Genomic DNA, 17,113 nt, shown 5'->3' with positions numbered 1-17,113 from the left:
ACATTGAAATATCTAATTTAATACCTCGTATTTTTTTGAAATTAAATATCCATGGTTTTGAATGCCTCAGATTTGTATAAAACTATATAATTTTAGTTTGAATACCACGGATTTATATATTGGCTCAAGTAATACAGTGGTGCAGGATAACACCAGTAGCAGTGCAGGTTAAGATTCAAAATTACATTTCCCTCTTTAGTGTCACGTGAGTCATGAGTGGTTTGTATTCACACATACTCTATGTATGTGTGTAATAGGACAATGACAGTTCGGTTATTAGGTTGTATTAATACTCTCTTTACAACTCATCAATCTGTAATAAAGTTCTGCTTCTGTAATGAAATGAGAAGAACAATGTCTGTCATTAATGGATTGTCACTATGGTATCAGACACGGTAGGGTTAGTTTTAACTCCGCATTTTTTATCGTTCTCTTCATCTTCATCTTCTTTTCATTTCACTTCGAGTAATTTGAAATTACGGCTCAAGATTTCAGAGAAGCAACTTCAAGATTTTCTGTTTCAGATCTGATTTCTTCGTTTTCTCATCAGAATCTTCATCTCGGTAAACTCATCATCTTCATCTTCGTTGTTTTTTGATCTTGTTTTACCAACTTCAAGATTTCTTTTCATCTTCATTTCTTGATCTCAGATCTATGATTTTTCAAGATTCTTTGATCAATGGAAAATCCTACTTCTAATTCTTTCTCTAACATTCCCCTTAATCAATTGAACAACTTTGTTCATCTGAAGATTAAGGAAGACAATTTCATTACATGTAAAAATCTCATGAATCATGTTATCCATAAATACAAGCTTATGAGATTTCTTGATGGATCTCATCCTTGTCCTCCACAATATACAAATCAGAGAAATCAAATCAATGAAATTGAAAATCTGCTATACACAGATTGGATGGATGAAGATTCAACCATTATTATGTGGATTAATTCAACATTTTCAGATTCAGTAATTGCCTATTTTTCTAGATCTACTACTTCATATGAATTATGGAAAAGCATTGAAGAACGTTTTGCTCGATCCTACTCAAGTCACTCCATTCAATTGCGCACAAATATTCTCTCCATCACTCAAGGTACTAAATCAATTCATGCTTTGATTAATGAGATAAGACTTTCATCCGATAAATTAGCCACTGCTAGAAAAATTATATCTGATAAGGAATTGGTTGTTGTCACATTGAAAGCTTTAAACTCTGATTACATTCCATTTGAAACTTCCATGAGGAAAAATCCTCATATATCTTGTATTGAGTTACACAACAATTTGCTTAGTGAAGAAGCTGTAGTCAGTGATAGAGCAATCACACTTAAGAATGAATCTATTGCCAAGGCCTTTGTGGAAAGTAAAAATATAGGTGCTTATAGAGGATCTTCATCTCATTCTAGAGGTCATTACATAGGAAGAGGTTATCCAAGTGGTCGTTATCCAAATCCAGCTATTTTCCACAGAAATTCTTCTGGCAGAGGCTACTCACTTCAGGATAGACCACCACCGTGTCAGATTTGTGATTCTCCAAATCACTTAGCTTCTGTCTGTTTACAGATACTCAATTTCTCTTATCAAGGAAGATCACCTCCAGCTAATCTCAGTGCCATGTTAGTTGTTGCTGATATATTTGATGGTGAGGAGTGGATTGCAGATAGTGGAGCTAATTGCCATATTACTTCTAATCAACAGCTTCTTCAGGAATCTACTTCTTATGATAGTTCTGAAGTTATCCATACAACTAATGGAGCAGGTATGTTTATTTCCCATACATGACACTCTAGTAAAACTGTTAATGATCATTCTTTTCAACTCAGTGATGTTCTTGTTGTGCCTCAATCATCTCACAATCTCTTGTCTATTCACAAGTTTACTACTGATAACAATTGCTCATTAACTATTGATTCTCATGGCTTTACTGTAAAGGATCTGAACTATGGGAAGACTCTCTTCCAAGGTCCACATAGGAATGGTTTTTATCCAATCAAATTCACGTCACCTCATCATGCTCTCACTTCTACAATAACTGACAATGTTCTGCTTCACAGAAGATTTGGTCATCCATCATTTCAAACCTTACAAAAACTATGTAGATTGCTGCATTTATCAAATATTTCAAATAAACCTTTTACTTGTGTTGATTGCAAAATATGTAGAAGTCAGAAATTTCCTTTTCAACTTTCTTATAATGAATCTAAACAACCTCTGGAGTTGTTACATATGGACCTTTGGGGTCCTTGTCATGTTGAATCAGTTTCTGGTAGTTTGTACTGCGCAAATATTATTGATGACTATACAAAATACTGTTGGATACTTCCTTTACATTCCAATTCTGATTTTAAACATGACTTCACTAAATTTATCACTAGAATAGAAAATCTTCTTTCTCACTCTGTGATAACAATTAGAACTGATAATGGAGGTGAATTTTTAAACAATTTTCTAGAGCAGCATTGTGCACATAAAGGAATTACTCATCAATTTACATGTTCTCATACACCAGAAAAAAATGGTATTGCTGAGGTTAAGCACAAGCATCTCTTAGGCATCACTAGAACTCTTCTATCTCAGTCAAGCTTACCTCATGTTTATTGGGTCGAAGCTCTACAAACTGCCAACTATCTTATCAACAGACTTCCCACTAAATCTATAAGTTATTCTAGTCCATTTCATCACCTCTTTAACAAATTGCCTGATTATCCCTGGCTCAAGCCTTACACATCTAACAAACTAGAGCCTAGAAGCAAACAATGCGTATTTCTAGGTTATAGTCTTCAACATAAGGGTTATAGATGCTTGGATCCGATTACTGATACTGTCTATATCTTTAGGCATGTTTCTTTTGATGAAACTTCATTTACATACAAACAACTATCTCCATCTCAACCTTCAACTGAGCTCTTTCCTGATCCTATTGTATCAACTTCTTCTATCTCTCCTCCTCTTACTTCCTCATCCTCTATCACCGTGAATGATCATTTAATGGTTACTAGAGGTAAGAATGGTATTAAAACTCCAAAATCTTATCATGGCACTTGTCATCCACTGGATGTTGCTTTACTGACCAAGTTCAACACAATACCCACATGTATTAGTACCGCTCACAAAGAGGAAGTCTGGAGAATAGCCTCACCTGCAGAATACAAAGCTCTTAATGATGCAGGTACATGGTCTTTAGTTGATCCTACTGGTATTGATAATGTCATTGGCTATAAATGGATCTTCGGGATAAAACATAAGGCAGATGGCAGTATTGATAGACACAAGGATAGATTGGTAGCTAAAGGTTATCATCAACAATAGGGACTTGAATTTGATTAAACCTTTATCCCTGTTGCTAAACCAACCACCATCAGAATTATTCTTTTTATGGCAGTGCAGTTCAATTGGAAGATTCATTAACTTGATGTTAGTAATGCCTTTCTTCATGAGGATTTGAAGGAAGTGGTTTATATGTCTCAGCATCCAGGCTTTGTTGATGAGTCCAAAACCAATCATGTATGTCTTCTGCATAAAGCTATCTATGGCCTTAAACAGGCCCCCAGAGCCTAGTATGAAAAGCTAAGTGCTACACTTCTCTCACTACAGTTTGTTAACTCTCCATCAGACCCTTCTTTTTTTGTTCATAAAGTGGGTGATCAAATCTCTGTTGCATTAATATATGTTGATGATATCTTACTAACTGGAAGCTCTTCCAAGTTTCTTCAAACTGTTATCTCTCATCTTCAGTTGCAGTTTCCAATCAAGGATCTAGGTGTTCTGCATTCCTTCTTGGGTCTTGAAGTCAAGAGAAACTCCACTTCTCTTTTTCTGTAACAAACCAAGTATGTTGTTGATTTACTTCATAAGTTTCACATGGAGGGTTCCAAACCTTGTCAAACACCTATTGCAACCTCTGAGAAACTCAATAAGACTGATGGTGACATATTGGATAATCCAACAGAGTTTAGATCTTTGGTTGGTGCTCTTCATTACTTAACATGGACCAGGCCAGAGATATATTTTGCTGTCAATGTTGTTTGTCAACATATGCAACATCCCAAAACACCACATCTAGTTGCAGCCATAAGGATCTTAAGATATATTAAAGGCACAATTGGCTATGGTCTTCACTTCACCAAGGGAGATTCTTTTCTTTTAGGCTTTTCTGATGTTGATTGAGCTGTGTGTCCTGATGATCGGCGTTCTATTGGGGGTACTGCATATTTCTAGGCTCCAATGCTATCTCATGGTCATCAAAGAAGCAATCTACAGTTGCTAGGTCAAGTACTGGGGCTGAATACAAGACCTTAGCAAATACTGCAGTTGAAGTTGTCTGGATTTGCTTTCTTCTCAAGGATTTACATTTTGATCTTATTGGTGCACCCAAACTGGGTTGTGATAACATCATCTCCATCAGTCTTGCCTCAAATCCTGTTATGCACTCTAAAATGAAGCATGTTCATCTTTGGATGTCTTTTATGTTCACACACTTGACCAGCTAGCGAATATCTTCACCAAAGGCTTACATGGTTTTTTAAAATGCTTCGTGACAAGCTCACAGTTGTTGCTACATGCATGAGCTTCAGGGGGATATTGGCTCAAGTAATACAGACTATACAATGGTGCAGGATAACACCAATAGCAGTGCAGGTTAAGATTCAAAATTACATTTCCCTCTTTAGTGTCACGCGAGTCATGAATAGGTTGTATTGACACATACTCTCTGTACGTGTGTAATAGGACGGTGACAGTTAGGTCGGTTATTAGGCTGTATTAATACTCTCTTTACAGTTCATTAATCTGAAGTTCTGCTTCTGTAATGAAATGAGAAGAACAATGTCTGCCATTAATGGAATGTTACTATTATACAGATTCTCAATTATATCTATAAATTGAATACACCCCTAACTTTTTTTTTTGTTAAAAACTTATCTCATTAATCCAATGTATCTTAATAACAAAAATAAAAAATGATGCCCCTGCTTACATAAGAACATGCTAATCCGGGGGACAAGTGTCCCTTTTGACTCACTCAGCTAGCAAAATGAAGAGATCCTCGTCGGTTATTGGACCCATTTCCATTGTTCTTTCTAATGCATTCTGACCTCCACAATCTTTTATTGATGGGCGTGCACCCCTGTTTCACGAAGATGTAAGCACAGGTCATGATAAGCAAAACAATAAGAACAAAGAAAAGAAAAAAGAAAAGAAAAAAGAAAAACCATAAGCCCGCTGAATTACTTAAAATCAAATGGTACATCAGTTAGGTTGTGGTTTTATCATTGGATATATAAATGCCAATGATACAGCACTGTAACTCATGGCAGAGTATTAACTGTGAAAGGCATTAGATAATTACCTTCTAAGTAGATGCTTCGCCAGTAAATTATTCTCTTTGGAAATGCAATGGTGCAAGGGGGTCCTTCCATGGAAATCACGCATATTGACATCCGCACCACACTGTATTAAAAGCTCGAGCATCACGGGGTCGCCAACATGACACGCCAAGTGCAATACAGAACAACCTTGTAAACAATTTGCGGGATCACCAGAATCAGAAACTCTTTGACAGTTGGCAGGATCACAATGTTTTTTCTCTGCCGCCTGCGAATCTTTCTGCGACTCTGGTGAACTAGCGGGATGATACAGATCACCATTATGTACATCTTCACTGATGGTGTTGAGATTCAAGCCTGAAGTGACAATGAGACGATATACTTCCTTCACATTATCACTTTTGACGGCTTCCCAAATGCAAACAGCTTGAGAAGGATGGTCTGACCTAGTTTCTTCTTTGATCACGAGTGCTCTCTCTACATACTGCAAAAGTACAGCAAGACCAGAAATTTAACACTTGCGAAAATTGGGCCTTTTGAGGATCTTGAAATATAATAAGCAAATGCAATGCAGACAAGACAAAGAGATTCTTTAGTAAGTAGAAGTTGAACCCAGGCATTCAAAATCATGGAATAAGTTTAACTTAGTAAGGAGTTTTTTATATGTAGAAATATAATCTACCATGCTTTGTTATTCCTTCTCATTGAGGCTTCGCCTCCTTAAATCATGAAGTTTAACATATTCAGAAGTTTCTCACAGTGCCCTTTGTAGATCTCAGATGTTAAGTAAAAGAACCACGTTCTACTGATTGTTCACCCATTATACTTACCTTTAAATGAATGGGAAACATTGCTGGCCCATATTTCACTCGACTCTTTAAAAGATGTTTTAGAATGTTGTTTTTTTCGGGGAAGATGGTAAGATAGATAATTACAAATGACACCATGATTCACAAATACAACAATCATGAAACTTATACTTCAAAACAATCATAAGAACAGATAACAAAAAAAATAAAGTGCATCAACATTTCTTTGTCTAATTGAGTTAACATTGTGATACCACAATTCAAGTGAGTACCTTTGCTTGAATGTATCTCTCCTTCTTCGAGAATGTATCTGTTGGTTCAGGTTTTATTATCGGGAAGGAGAGTTCATCTTGTTCATCCTTTCTGAGCGATTTAGTTACACAATATCAAATCATTATTAAGATAAGTATAGATAATACAGAAAGATGACTAAGAGTGGCCTAATCTAAATCTGGCAGTGCAAACTCGAGCTACAAGGGCATATGTTGAGTACTACCTTTCATTCTGAAGTAGCAGTGCCTCCCACACAGAGTTACAGAAATCATTGCCCAGACTACGAAATAAGTCTAATACACTGGGTTCCCAAACTTTGACATCAAATTTAATCGACCTCACCTGCAGTTGATTAGAAAAAACTGAGTAAACAGAAACCAACTTACACTTGATCATAACACAGATCAAAATTACTCATGCATTGACGGATCTTCCATTTGAACATGGCTTGACTTACATTCCTAGGGCAAGTGAAAGCCGCTTTATATGTCCAGATACAATTCTGGTTTCAGTGAATCGAGGAAACATTTCCCACATGGTACCCAAGAATCACAGCCTACAACTATACCTGACCAGAGCCCAATCTACGGCGTAAGTAGTATGTAAGCCCAAAACTTGTAGGATAGTAGGGTTACAGAAGTTACAGATATAGAGCGAGGTTTATAAATCTTTGGAATCGTCGATTAGGGATCACAAAAGGCTACAACGTTAAAGTCTAGGAAGATTACAAGAAAGACAACAATAAAAGTTTTGATCTGTGAGCCATACTCCATAGAGAAGAAACAAGCTGGAGAAAAAGCATACAAATTGCAGTCTTTCAACTGTGACCAAATATGCAAGAAGGGTGAAGAGCAGATGCAGTGACGAAAAGGATGCACTTACTTATGTGAACTCACCAATGGCGTCTGAGTATCTATTGAAACAAGGATTGTGATCGTATCAAAAAGGATTCTGATCGTATCAAAAAAGCGAGGGAACTTGAAAGAGTTCAGATTACTGAGACATTTGACAACATTTTCTGAAGTGACTAGTTGAGGTCAAAAGTTTTAATGGACGGGAAGCAAGGCCCTCGGGTAGACCCATAGAACACAGAAAGTCAGATGTAAGTCAAGTACGGAAAATACTGCACCTTTGAAATGTGAACTCCAAGATTTCTATGCACCCCAGAGCATTCAATGCACAAGAGAATTCCAAGATTCAGGGAAGCCCAATCAGGTTCCGAAGCACCACATTCTGCACAAAGATCATTTCCAGGAATTTCTCGGAGAATCGTTGAAACATAATCTTGTTCTCTACCTTGCACACCGCCATCTAAATACTCCCGTCCATTGAGCAACGAAGACACGCCCGCGTCCTTCGATCCAGAAGGACACTGCGATTTAGCCAAACTAAAGTTGGTTAGAACTTGGACAATTGCATGAATCTACCTATCAGTTATGTGCTTAAGGTAAAAAGAAAAAAGCCAACCTGCTCTAGTATAGAAGAATTTAAAAGGGATGCAATAACTCCAGTGGTTTTGTCAACCCAATCCATTCTATCTGCTTCATTTTCAGCCTACCATAAAATAGAGAAAAAGGTCAAAAACTGATTAGAATGGAAAATAACAATAACTATAGAGAAACAAAACGAACAACAAAAAATCAATGTACCTGTAGAGTGTATGTTTTTGCTGGAGATATTATTCTGAAGCAAAGCCGTAGATCTGTATGCTCAGCATCAATCTTTAATGTTGATGTACGGAGATCAACAGTACGACACCCGAGGTATTCTTCACTCATTGAAGATGACCTATGATGTCTTGATCTGAACCTACCAAAAACACCACTGGCATGCTCAGATGTACCAGTTGATTGATGTGATTGAGGACCCTGGAAAGATTATAATTCACATCATTTGGAGCAAAAGCTTTCCAATAACAATTACTGGAGAAATTTTAAGTTATAAACATTGAGAAATTTAAGGCTGCCTAGAAACAAGTGAAAAAAGGTGAAGTTGTTCCAGGCTTGTAGTTATAAATTGTGAACACTTGTGTATAAATTTCTGCAATGCGGAAATTCATAATGTACACCCACCGCACTACTTGCTGCAATCATACTCTGTAACTTAATGAATATATTTTGGGACATTGCCTTTTTACATTTTGCACCAATTGGATACCCATTCAAAAGTATTAAAAATATTTGCTAAATCTGTTAGTAACTGCAAAGTAATAACATGGTTAATTAACGTTTAAGTCAGACAGTTGGATATTACCCTACTAGAGGATATGCTCAACGTGTAAGGTCATAAAAAGCATACCTATTCAAGATATGAGTAAACTATGTGGATGTGGATGGGTTACTAGCTGTAGGATCTTCAACGTGCCTGACTTTGCATAGATATCGCCTTACTAGAGCACATGCTTAACAGAAAATCATGGGAAATAGTGTCCCTTACCCTCAAATTGTGGAGCAAACTATGTGGGTATCAGTTGTCAACTTAATGGGTTACTAACTGTATAAACTTGAAGTTCATTTATTAGTTAGCACCTTACTGGAGTTCATGTTAACATCAAGTCATAAACAACAACGTCCCCTACTATCGAGATATGGAGCAAACTATATGGATGCCAATGTAATGGGTTAGTAGTTGCTGATACTAGACACTTCATACAAATGACAGATGCAGACAAGAATTGTGTGATACGGTGTACCAACTATCGTAATCGTTATGCTAACTGACTGCCCTGGGGACTTGATACCATCATGTTACCTTATTTCTGTAGTAATATAAATTGCCACGACTATCAAGGACGAAGAACCTCCTCTTCCAATCTCCCCTCAAACTTGAAGACCTTTTCAGGAGATAGCCTTGCTTAATTGTCTGAACCTGAAAATAATAAAAGAACTTCTTTCAAATATAAATCACAGAAAAGATACTAATAACTCAGGCATGAGGAGAATAGCTCCAGATCTGATAAAACTATTCAAAAGCAGAAAGTGAAGAAAATTTCTGTTACAATATAACTACGAACTGCGTGTACTATGCCTTACCATTCCACTGGCACTAGACTGCATCAAAGCCTCTATATTTTTGTGAGCCTCTACGTTTTTGTAAGAATTAACACCAACAACAAGATTACCAACACCACTTGTTGAGGCATCCACATTGCTGGAAGCTCGTAAATTGCCCAACTCAACCTGTGTCCTGAATTCCTGAATCCTCTCTGCAAGTTTGTCTTGTTCAATGCTGGCCATTTCTTTAGATTGTTGTGCATATGTCAAGACCTGTTTTCAGGATAAGAAATATTTCAACTAACTAATCAAGCCATAAGGGAACATTAAGTAACTCCACAAGGACCACAACCATTTTCACACTTACACATCTTTTCCGTGTCCGTTATTACCACATTACAGATATTGATTAAATTCTTATGAAAGGAATAAAAGTGTAAAAGAAAGAACTTTTTTTTTTGTATTTTTAGAAAGGAAAAGAGTGGTGATTTGTTCTATTTTTTTTGGAGGGAAAAACGATGCTCTGATTACAAAGTTGGCCATACAAACAATTTTCATTTACCATAGAATCTAGATCCAAGAATATAGAAAACACCCTACACAAGATATTAGTATGATTCTCAGAGTGAAGTGAGAAGATCCCTACGCCATAAAGACACTGAACAACATAACCAAAACTTCCTACCTTTTGATCAGAGTCACATTTTTTAATGGAAGTTTCTAAAATGAAGGATTACTGTACGTCTGTACATAGATAACGTTACAACTTGCTAATTTATCTACCTAAAAATGATTTATCTACCTAAAGCATGCCTGGTATTTGATAGTACAGGCAAAGCAGCTTTACCTGGTGAACGAATGGTTCCATTTGGCTTAAAAGCTCATGCCCCTGAAATAACAAACTTAAACTTATAATAAATGCCAACTATGACCCTCATTACCTCCTGAATAATCAATTTGAATTAATTATTGTTTCAAGACACACCTGCTTAAAATATCTCAGCTGAGCATCCATAATAGCACTGACAGACTCCAAAAACTCGTACTTTTTCTTTGATTCGACATTATGGAGGGCATTTACCTGAATTCCTTATAACCAAGGAGACTGCTTTCTTAGTACCAGAAAATTGTGCAAATAGGTATTTATCTGATAGGATTAGCAATAAATAATACATACTAGATTGAACCGACACCTCAATAAATAATACATACTAGATTGAACCGACACCTCTCAAATGCTGATTTTGAATTCTGTAGATCCTGCATGAAATGAAAGATCAACCAACCTACATGTAAGTAATCGGATTGCATGTTTTACAAGATCCATTTTAAGAAAATGGAGAGCTTATAGCAAAAGCTTACCTCCTCTAGTTCAGCAACAACCTCGGGTCGTGTGCCCTTCTTTAAGGACATGAACCTTTCACGTGCCTATTCACAAGTACTCAAGAAAATAAGTGAAGGTCCATGGTTTATGTTCTTAACATTTACATACAAAATAACTGCACACTCAAAAGCAACAACGATTATGTGAGTCAACAATCCAACGGATGATTATTTGAGATGCTCAAAACTTGTTCAAATGATTACTGGCATCATGTAATGCTCATCGAAAGCAAAATTATACACCATAAAGATAGGAGACAAAATTGTAATATCTGTTCATGGGCCACCTTTTTAAGTGCAACATTCATAAATTCTTGACAAAACTTCAGCATATACATAATACCTGATAAAACATGTTATTGTGAAGCATTCTTTTAGATGCTCTGTGACCTTTTTCAACTGTTCAGATTATTAGAAGGATTATTGTATTTTACATGGCTTAAACACATGTTAACGGGCTATAAGGAGACCACCTTCCGTGAGGAGATCCCCTCTTCATGTGGATCAATTTCACCAGAGCGCGAACCCGAAAAATTTATGATCAAATGATACACTGGTTTGCAGTATGTTATATAACTAACTGAACATGACATAAATTGATGGATGATACAGTTCTCACATTATGAAGAATGGAATAAATATAAAAGAAAATACCTGATCATAAACATGTGTAGCCTTGTCAAAGCGTCGACGAGATTCCTACATATAATATCAATATGAGAGACGCATAACATTTAGAAAAATTTGAAAACTTCTAACAGAAATTCCAAAGAAAAGTAAAGAGTTTCATTAGTTTGAGAGGTCATGAGCATTTTTAAGTTTAGTCTTTAACCAAATAAATTTTGGACTAGAGCCTCAGTCTTCTTGCGAAGAAATGGGTTTTTTCCAAAGAAGTGAACCATTTCATAGTACTTTCCAGCATCAACTTTAGGCGCCAATCAAAAGTGCAACCGAGCCTTCTTCGCTCCATATCAATAGATTTCATTGCAAGTTTTTTGCTACCCTCTGGGTACTTCAGGATGAACTCTTCCTTCCTTACCAGCGATTATTCAAAAAAAAATTGATAAATGAAGAACTTAAGTAAGAATCTCTTGCTTTTTTTCACCCTTCTGTTAAAAAGAAAAAGAACTACCTTTGCCTCTTGTAAATCAACAACCATGAACTCCATCACACGATCAATCAGCAAGTGCTCCACCTGTAATGTAATATTAAACTATTTGGTAAGCGAAATGCAACAGCACTAACGCGAGCATGGCAATGTGTTCGACAAAACAAAGTTTACGACATAGAATGTATATGTTCAATACTGCCCAGCTCGTAAAGCATCACGTACTTGAGACCGAAGAAGTTCCTTGTAAGAGCCAAGCTCACGAAATGCAGTAATGAACTTGGATATAACAGGCCCTACCCCAATAAAAAAAAATATATCAGCAAAAGGTATATCTCAGCTTGCACAGACACATGATAAATAAAAAAATATATAGTATATATTAATAAAAATGTAAAAACCTAAGAAAAATAAAAGGTGCAAAGAAGAATAATATGAAACTATATAAACAAGAAGATAATATATAAGGCAAAAATATATAATTCATTACAACATGAGATCATCAATTCATTAGTTGGTAACTTGTCAGAGGCATATTTATTGCAGATATATTTGGTATAAGAGACTGAGAAATTCTGTTAATATAATTTGCCCCCACATATAAATACAGGATGTGAATTAGTTGACATCTACAAGCTGTTCTACAAAGTATTGCATTATATATATATACATATATATATATATATTGATATTATATGCTCTAAACATTACCCATAGCACACGTTCATATTGTGGTTCAAACTAATAAAATGTTTCTACATGTTTTTTTTGACGTTTTTCTTCGATTTATTTACCGCTGCTTTGAAATGTTTCAGTCTAGTCTTTGTTCAAAATTATTTGAAACATTTAGTTTTAATAAGAACCTTGCTCACAGCCTGTTTCATGCAATATAAGGCTAAATAAGTTTTCATGATTTTGATAGATGGAAGCAGAATTGAAAAACAGATGCATAGGAATGAATAAACAACCTCCAATTGATACACTGACTGGATCATCACATCCACCACCAAATGATTCTAACGAATCAGCGAATGCAATGTCTCCATCACATGCTTCTCCAAGTGCTCCCCTAAAAGGACAAACATGAAATATTAATAACCACTCTGCAATGCTTTAGATAAATGACTTACTTGCCATACACAACCACATATATATAAATGCAAATAAAACATTAAGTTGTATGGAGAAACACTTGCACACTAGCATGTGATGTCTGTGGAGATACAACTACGAAAGTTCACCAGAACCAGTAGCTTTGACTAGAACAAGTTAATCATCCATCAATTTTTCGCACTCAACCAACAAAAGCATGTACAATAGCTTCTTATCTATCTCCTACAAAGTATTTGTAGTAGTAAGAACTAAGGAGACTCGTTATATGTAGTAGTAAGATTCCAACTACAATAAATTTCAGGAAGATATTACATGTTTATCAATTTTCTGGATACTACAATTATGTAGAATCCTATGTAAATTAAGGAGACTCGTTATATGGATTAACACATCATTGGCAGTTTGCTGCTGCATTCCCGTACCCTATGCACTAAGATAATCGAAACAACCTACAAATTTTTATAGGTAGGAGTTGTATAACTCTAGATAAACAGATAAAGACTTTTGGGCAATCACACCCAACCCTTTGCTCTTGATCATCTATACACAATATTAGATATTTTATTTCTGGAGCATGATCCTCATTGTAAAAGAATTAAAAAATATGAACAGCATATATAAATTCTATCCATGGAATTAGGGATTAGTTTGAGTTACTTACATAATTTTTTTACATCCTTTCTGAAGTCTTAAACAGCGATCTTTTAAATCATCTGCTATCTGTTCAAGAGAATGTAGCTGCGAGTGGAAGACAAGATTAGAAACTAAATAAAAATAGCGAAATGTACTCTCTAATTGTGCAAATCATATACACCCTAATCTTTGAACTCTCACAACAGTTCCATTTAATGGAACCCAGCAGCTTCTATAAAGCTTTAGCTAATAGAAATCCGCAGTAATCAAACCGAATTGTATCAATAAAAAAAGATACACATGAACCAAGAAGATAAATCAAAATGAATCCACTCAGAACAGATGTATGCTTAAATTTGAGGGAAATGAAAAATAATGAAGAAAACCTGTTTGCGGAACATAGGTGAATCATCTAGCTTAGGGAAGCTCGCCATTAAAGCTTTAATTTTGAAGAAAAATTTGATAGATTAAAGCTAATGAATGAATGCGGATGATGGTAAAGGAAATGGATGAAGAAAAAGTGACCGTTTTTCTTTTCTAATTTCAGGCTTGTTCCACTCAGATCCGATCTCTGCTGTTGAGGGTATTTTCGTTAATTAAAAACATCTATCATAAACAAAAAACGAATTTTAAGACACAACCCTGTATTTTATTGTTTATCTGGTAGTACTGGTAGCAGTGTCAGAACTATTTTGGCGTTATGTCTGAAGAACAACGGAACAACCACTGCAGTAGATACCGGGCATTGAATGGGCTTTTTGTTGATGTTTATACGAAAATGATTCACCAAGAAAACTATTAATCAATATTGCTAAAGACGGATACCACTATTAACCAGGCTGGTATCATTTAAGTGATCTTTTTTTAAAAATGACTAGACATATTACTGCAAAGAGAACTAATCCGTGGATTCAGATCATGTGAAATCAATTATGAATGAGTTGCCCGTCCGATAACTGAATCCGTGTGATTAGTTTTTTCAAGAAAGGGTACATAATTGGAGTTCATATTACAGATTTCTTGAGCTTTGACAGTGTCAAAAGCTATTGTTGGAATTAAAAACAAAGGAACTTCAGTAAAACTAGTAAGTTGTTGAGGTGAATTTCTCCCTTTTTTTAGCCAACAAGTTTGTTGCTTTGTTAGCTCTTCTATCCACCAAATGAAAACCTCCAAAAGAAATTAGATTGTCTGCCAACTTCTTAACTTCATCTAGAATTGCTGAGCATTGCCATTTGATTGAGGTCTGTGTGCCTTGTAAAATACTTGATAGTATTTTGATTATCTCCTTCTATTGGCAGATTCTGCAGTTTATTTGTGATGACCCATTGTGTAGTCTGTAGCAAAGCTACAACTTCCGTTTCTTCTGCAGATTCAGTCCCGCGGCTTATTATCATTTAAGTGATCTGAGGGTCGAGATTGAGTACAATTTTTTTTTTTTGACTAATATGAAATGGTACCGGCACCGTTAATGTTGGTACCACCCTTTAGTAATCGTGATAAACTCATTCATAATCCAAAAGATAGGGTTTTTATCTCGTTCATTGATTTTCTTCTCGGTAGCTTTCACGTGAGAAAGCTCGGTTGGTCTAGAAATTCCCATAAATTATCACACTTAATTGCTTATGTGGTTATATGGTAGATCAGTAGGTTTTGGCACCCAATGATGTGAGCCCAATTTTGTGTAATATAGTAGTGTTAATTTGGCATGTTTATTAATTGTTAGACAATTAACGAGTGATTCTCATGCGCTCTCTTATACGAAAGATGGGGTCCAAACCCTATAATTACCACAAAGTAGTCCAAGGATCACTATTATGCCGTCAAAAAAAATAAAAATGACGACGAATTAAATTAGGAAGTAGTCTAGGAACCACTGCATTATGCTATAAAAAAAAGATTAATGACTGATTAATTATATAGTTGACAACTGATCCTAATATTACGCGCATAACAAGCTTTGTCCTTCATTACATAGCCACCAAAACTAAATCTAATGATGAAATTGAATTAATAGCCCTTCATTAATTAATAGTCCTTCATTAATTTGTTCTTCAATTGTCACTTTGCGAGATTAATTTGAATGGATCTCCTTACCCATCCTTATTGAATGTTGATGCCAATGCAACTTTCAAGGGTTATTTTAATTTTAGAATGACGTGGAGGTTTCGAGCATTTTACTTGAATCTGCGACGACGAAAAGTTAGTTCATTAGGAAAGAAAAATGTAACAAAATCCTTAATGAGATATGAGACTCAGATATCTTCTGTTACAACTTATAACCTCCGTGGAAATCCAAAGACATACTCAATCTTGGAACCCGGTCAAGACTCAATGGATAAGGAGATATAAAGAATTCAGAGGATCCTAAATACTATAATATCTACATGGAGTCTACCATCACCTTATGAATTGAAAATAAACATGGATGTCTATAGATAAATGTGAATACTAATGCAAATTACGCTTTTATTTTTAGAAATAATATAGGAAGGTTCGAAAGAGCTCAAACAAGGACAGGAAGCACAACCACAACAGAAGAACCAGAGCCATTCACTACACTAAAGGTTGTGAAATGGACAACGGAAAGCATTGAAAGGACTGCAAGAGAATCATTGAGTATCTAAACCGCACTGATAATAGAATTTTATGGCAATATAAATCACTGTTATACAAGGCTAAAAAACTTGTGATGAGTTGTTATAGTTTTTGGAGTTTTCATTTTGCTCATTGAGAAGGCAATAGAGTTCCAGATGCTTAGCAAAGAAAGAAAGAAACTACACTGCATATATTAACTGAAACAATAACTTTCCTTTTGTATTAAACAAATTTATCAAATATTATGGTGGTCATACGTGAACCTACAATAGATAACTCTACTACTAATATTGTACATGAAAAAGTGGGGGTCTAATAACCACACCAATATTTCATTTAGGCAATCTGTATGGACTAACTCCAATATAATTCCAAGAGAATCAACTAGACAATCAAACTCAATCAAGGAAAATATATCCAAGAGTTATATATTTGTTTCTCAATGTAATCAGCAAATCAAACAGATAGAAACGCGCAATCCTGATTATTACGAGAAACAACTTGAACGGTACCGAAGACCAATGTTCAAGTGTCAATCAATTTCAATCAACAACCAAATTTTTGATTTACCAATTGATTGAGCTACGCACAACCTGTGATATTTCAATCATATAGAAAATATAATGCGGAAAAGAAATAACACAGACACCAGAAGTTTTGTTAACGAGGAAACCGCAAATGTAGAGAAACCCCGGGACCTAGTCCAGATTTGAGCACCACACTGTATTAAGCCGCTACAGACTCTAGCCTGCTACAATTTAACTTCGGACTGGAATGTTGTTGAACCCTAACCAATCTCACACTGATTAAGTTACAATCGTGTTCCTTACGCCTCTGAATCCCATCAAGACTCTATATACTTGATTAGAGTTGCTACGACC

General features: G+C 35.6%; 1 protein-coding gene across 3 annotated transcripts; it reads right to left on the bottom strand.

Annotated features, from left to right (window-relative positions):
* Positions 1-4,809: 4,809 nt before the first annotated feature.
* LOC113303276 (ADP-ribosylation factor GTPase-activating protein AGD4-like) lies at positions 4,810-14,387 on the bottom strand. 3 transcript variants are annotated; one of them, XM_026552300.1, is made up of 19 exons: positions 14,024-14,382; positions 13,666-13,742; positions 12,860-12,960; positions 12,117-12,187; positions 11,916-11,978; positions 11,438-11,482; positions 10,763-10,828; positions 10,613-10,660; positions 10,386-10,481; positions 10,248-10,289; positions 9,440-9,673; positions 9,159-9,275; positions 8,057-8,275; positions 7,875-7,961; positions 7,537-7,779; positions 6,631-6,749; positions 6,407-6,497; positions 5,349-5,809; positions 4,810-5,126 (listed from the first exon to the last, which is right to left on the bottom strand). In XM_026552300.1, exons 1-19 carry the CDS (start codon positions 14,069-14,071, stop codon positions 5,018-5,020), a joined length of 2,337 nt encoding a protein of 778 aa, XP_026408085.1. In that variant the 5' UTR covers positions 14,072-14,382; the 3' UTR covers positions 4,810-5,017. The 3 variants fall into 3 exon arrangements, with proteins under 3 accessions (XP_026408085.1, XP_026408086.1, XP_026408087.1); XM_026552302.1 differs by lacking the exons at positions 4,810-5,126; positions 6,407-6,497 and having other exon boundaries at positions 5,683-5,809; positions 14,024-14,387; XM_026552301.1 differs by lacking the exons at positions 10,763-10,828; positions 11,438-11,482; positions 11,916-11,978; ... (2 more) ...; positions 13,666-13,742; positions 14,024-14,382 and having other exon boundaries at positions 10,578-10,625.
* Positions 14,388-17,113: the final 2,726 nt, after the last annotated feature.

This window comes from Papaver somniferum, chromosome 8, assembly GCF_003573695.1.
Source record: "Papaver somniferum cultivar HN1 chromosome 8, ASM357369v1, whole genome shotgun sequence".
NCBI classification, from domain to species: domain Eukaryota; kingdom Viridiplantae; phylum Streptophyta; class Magnoliopsida; order Ranunculales; family Papaveraceae; genus Papaver; species Papaver somniferum.
The sequence above is the reverse complement of the archived record's forward strand: the minus strand, read 5'-3'. Positions and strand labels throughout refer to the sequence as shown.

Coding starts and splice junctions, on each gene's coding strand:
- LOC113303276 (XM_026552300.1), bottom strand. CDS start 14,071: ATGGCGAGCTTCCCTAAGCTAGATGATTCACCTATGTTCCGCAAACAG. Junction 7,962..8,056: donor CAAAAACATACACTCTACAG/GTACATTGATTT, acceptor ATTTTATGGTAG/GCTGAAAATGAAGCAGATAG. Junction 6,750..7,536: donor TTGGAGTTCACATTTCAAAG/GTGCAGTATTTT, acceptor AATCAACTGCAG/GTGAGGTCGATTAAATTTGA.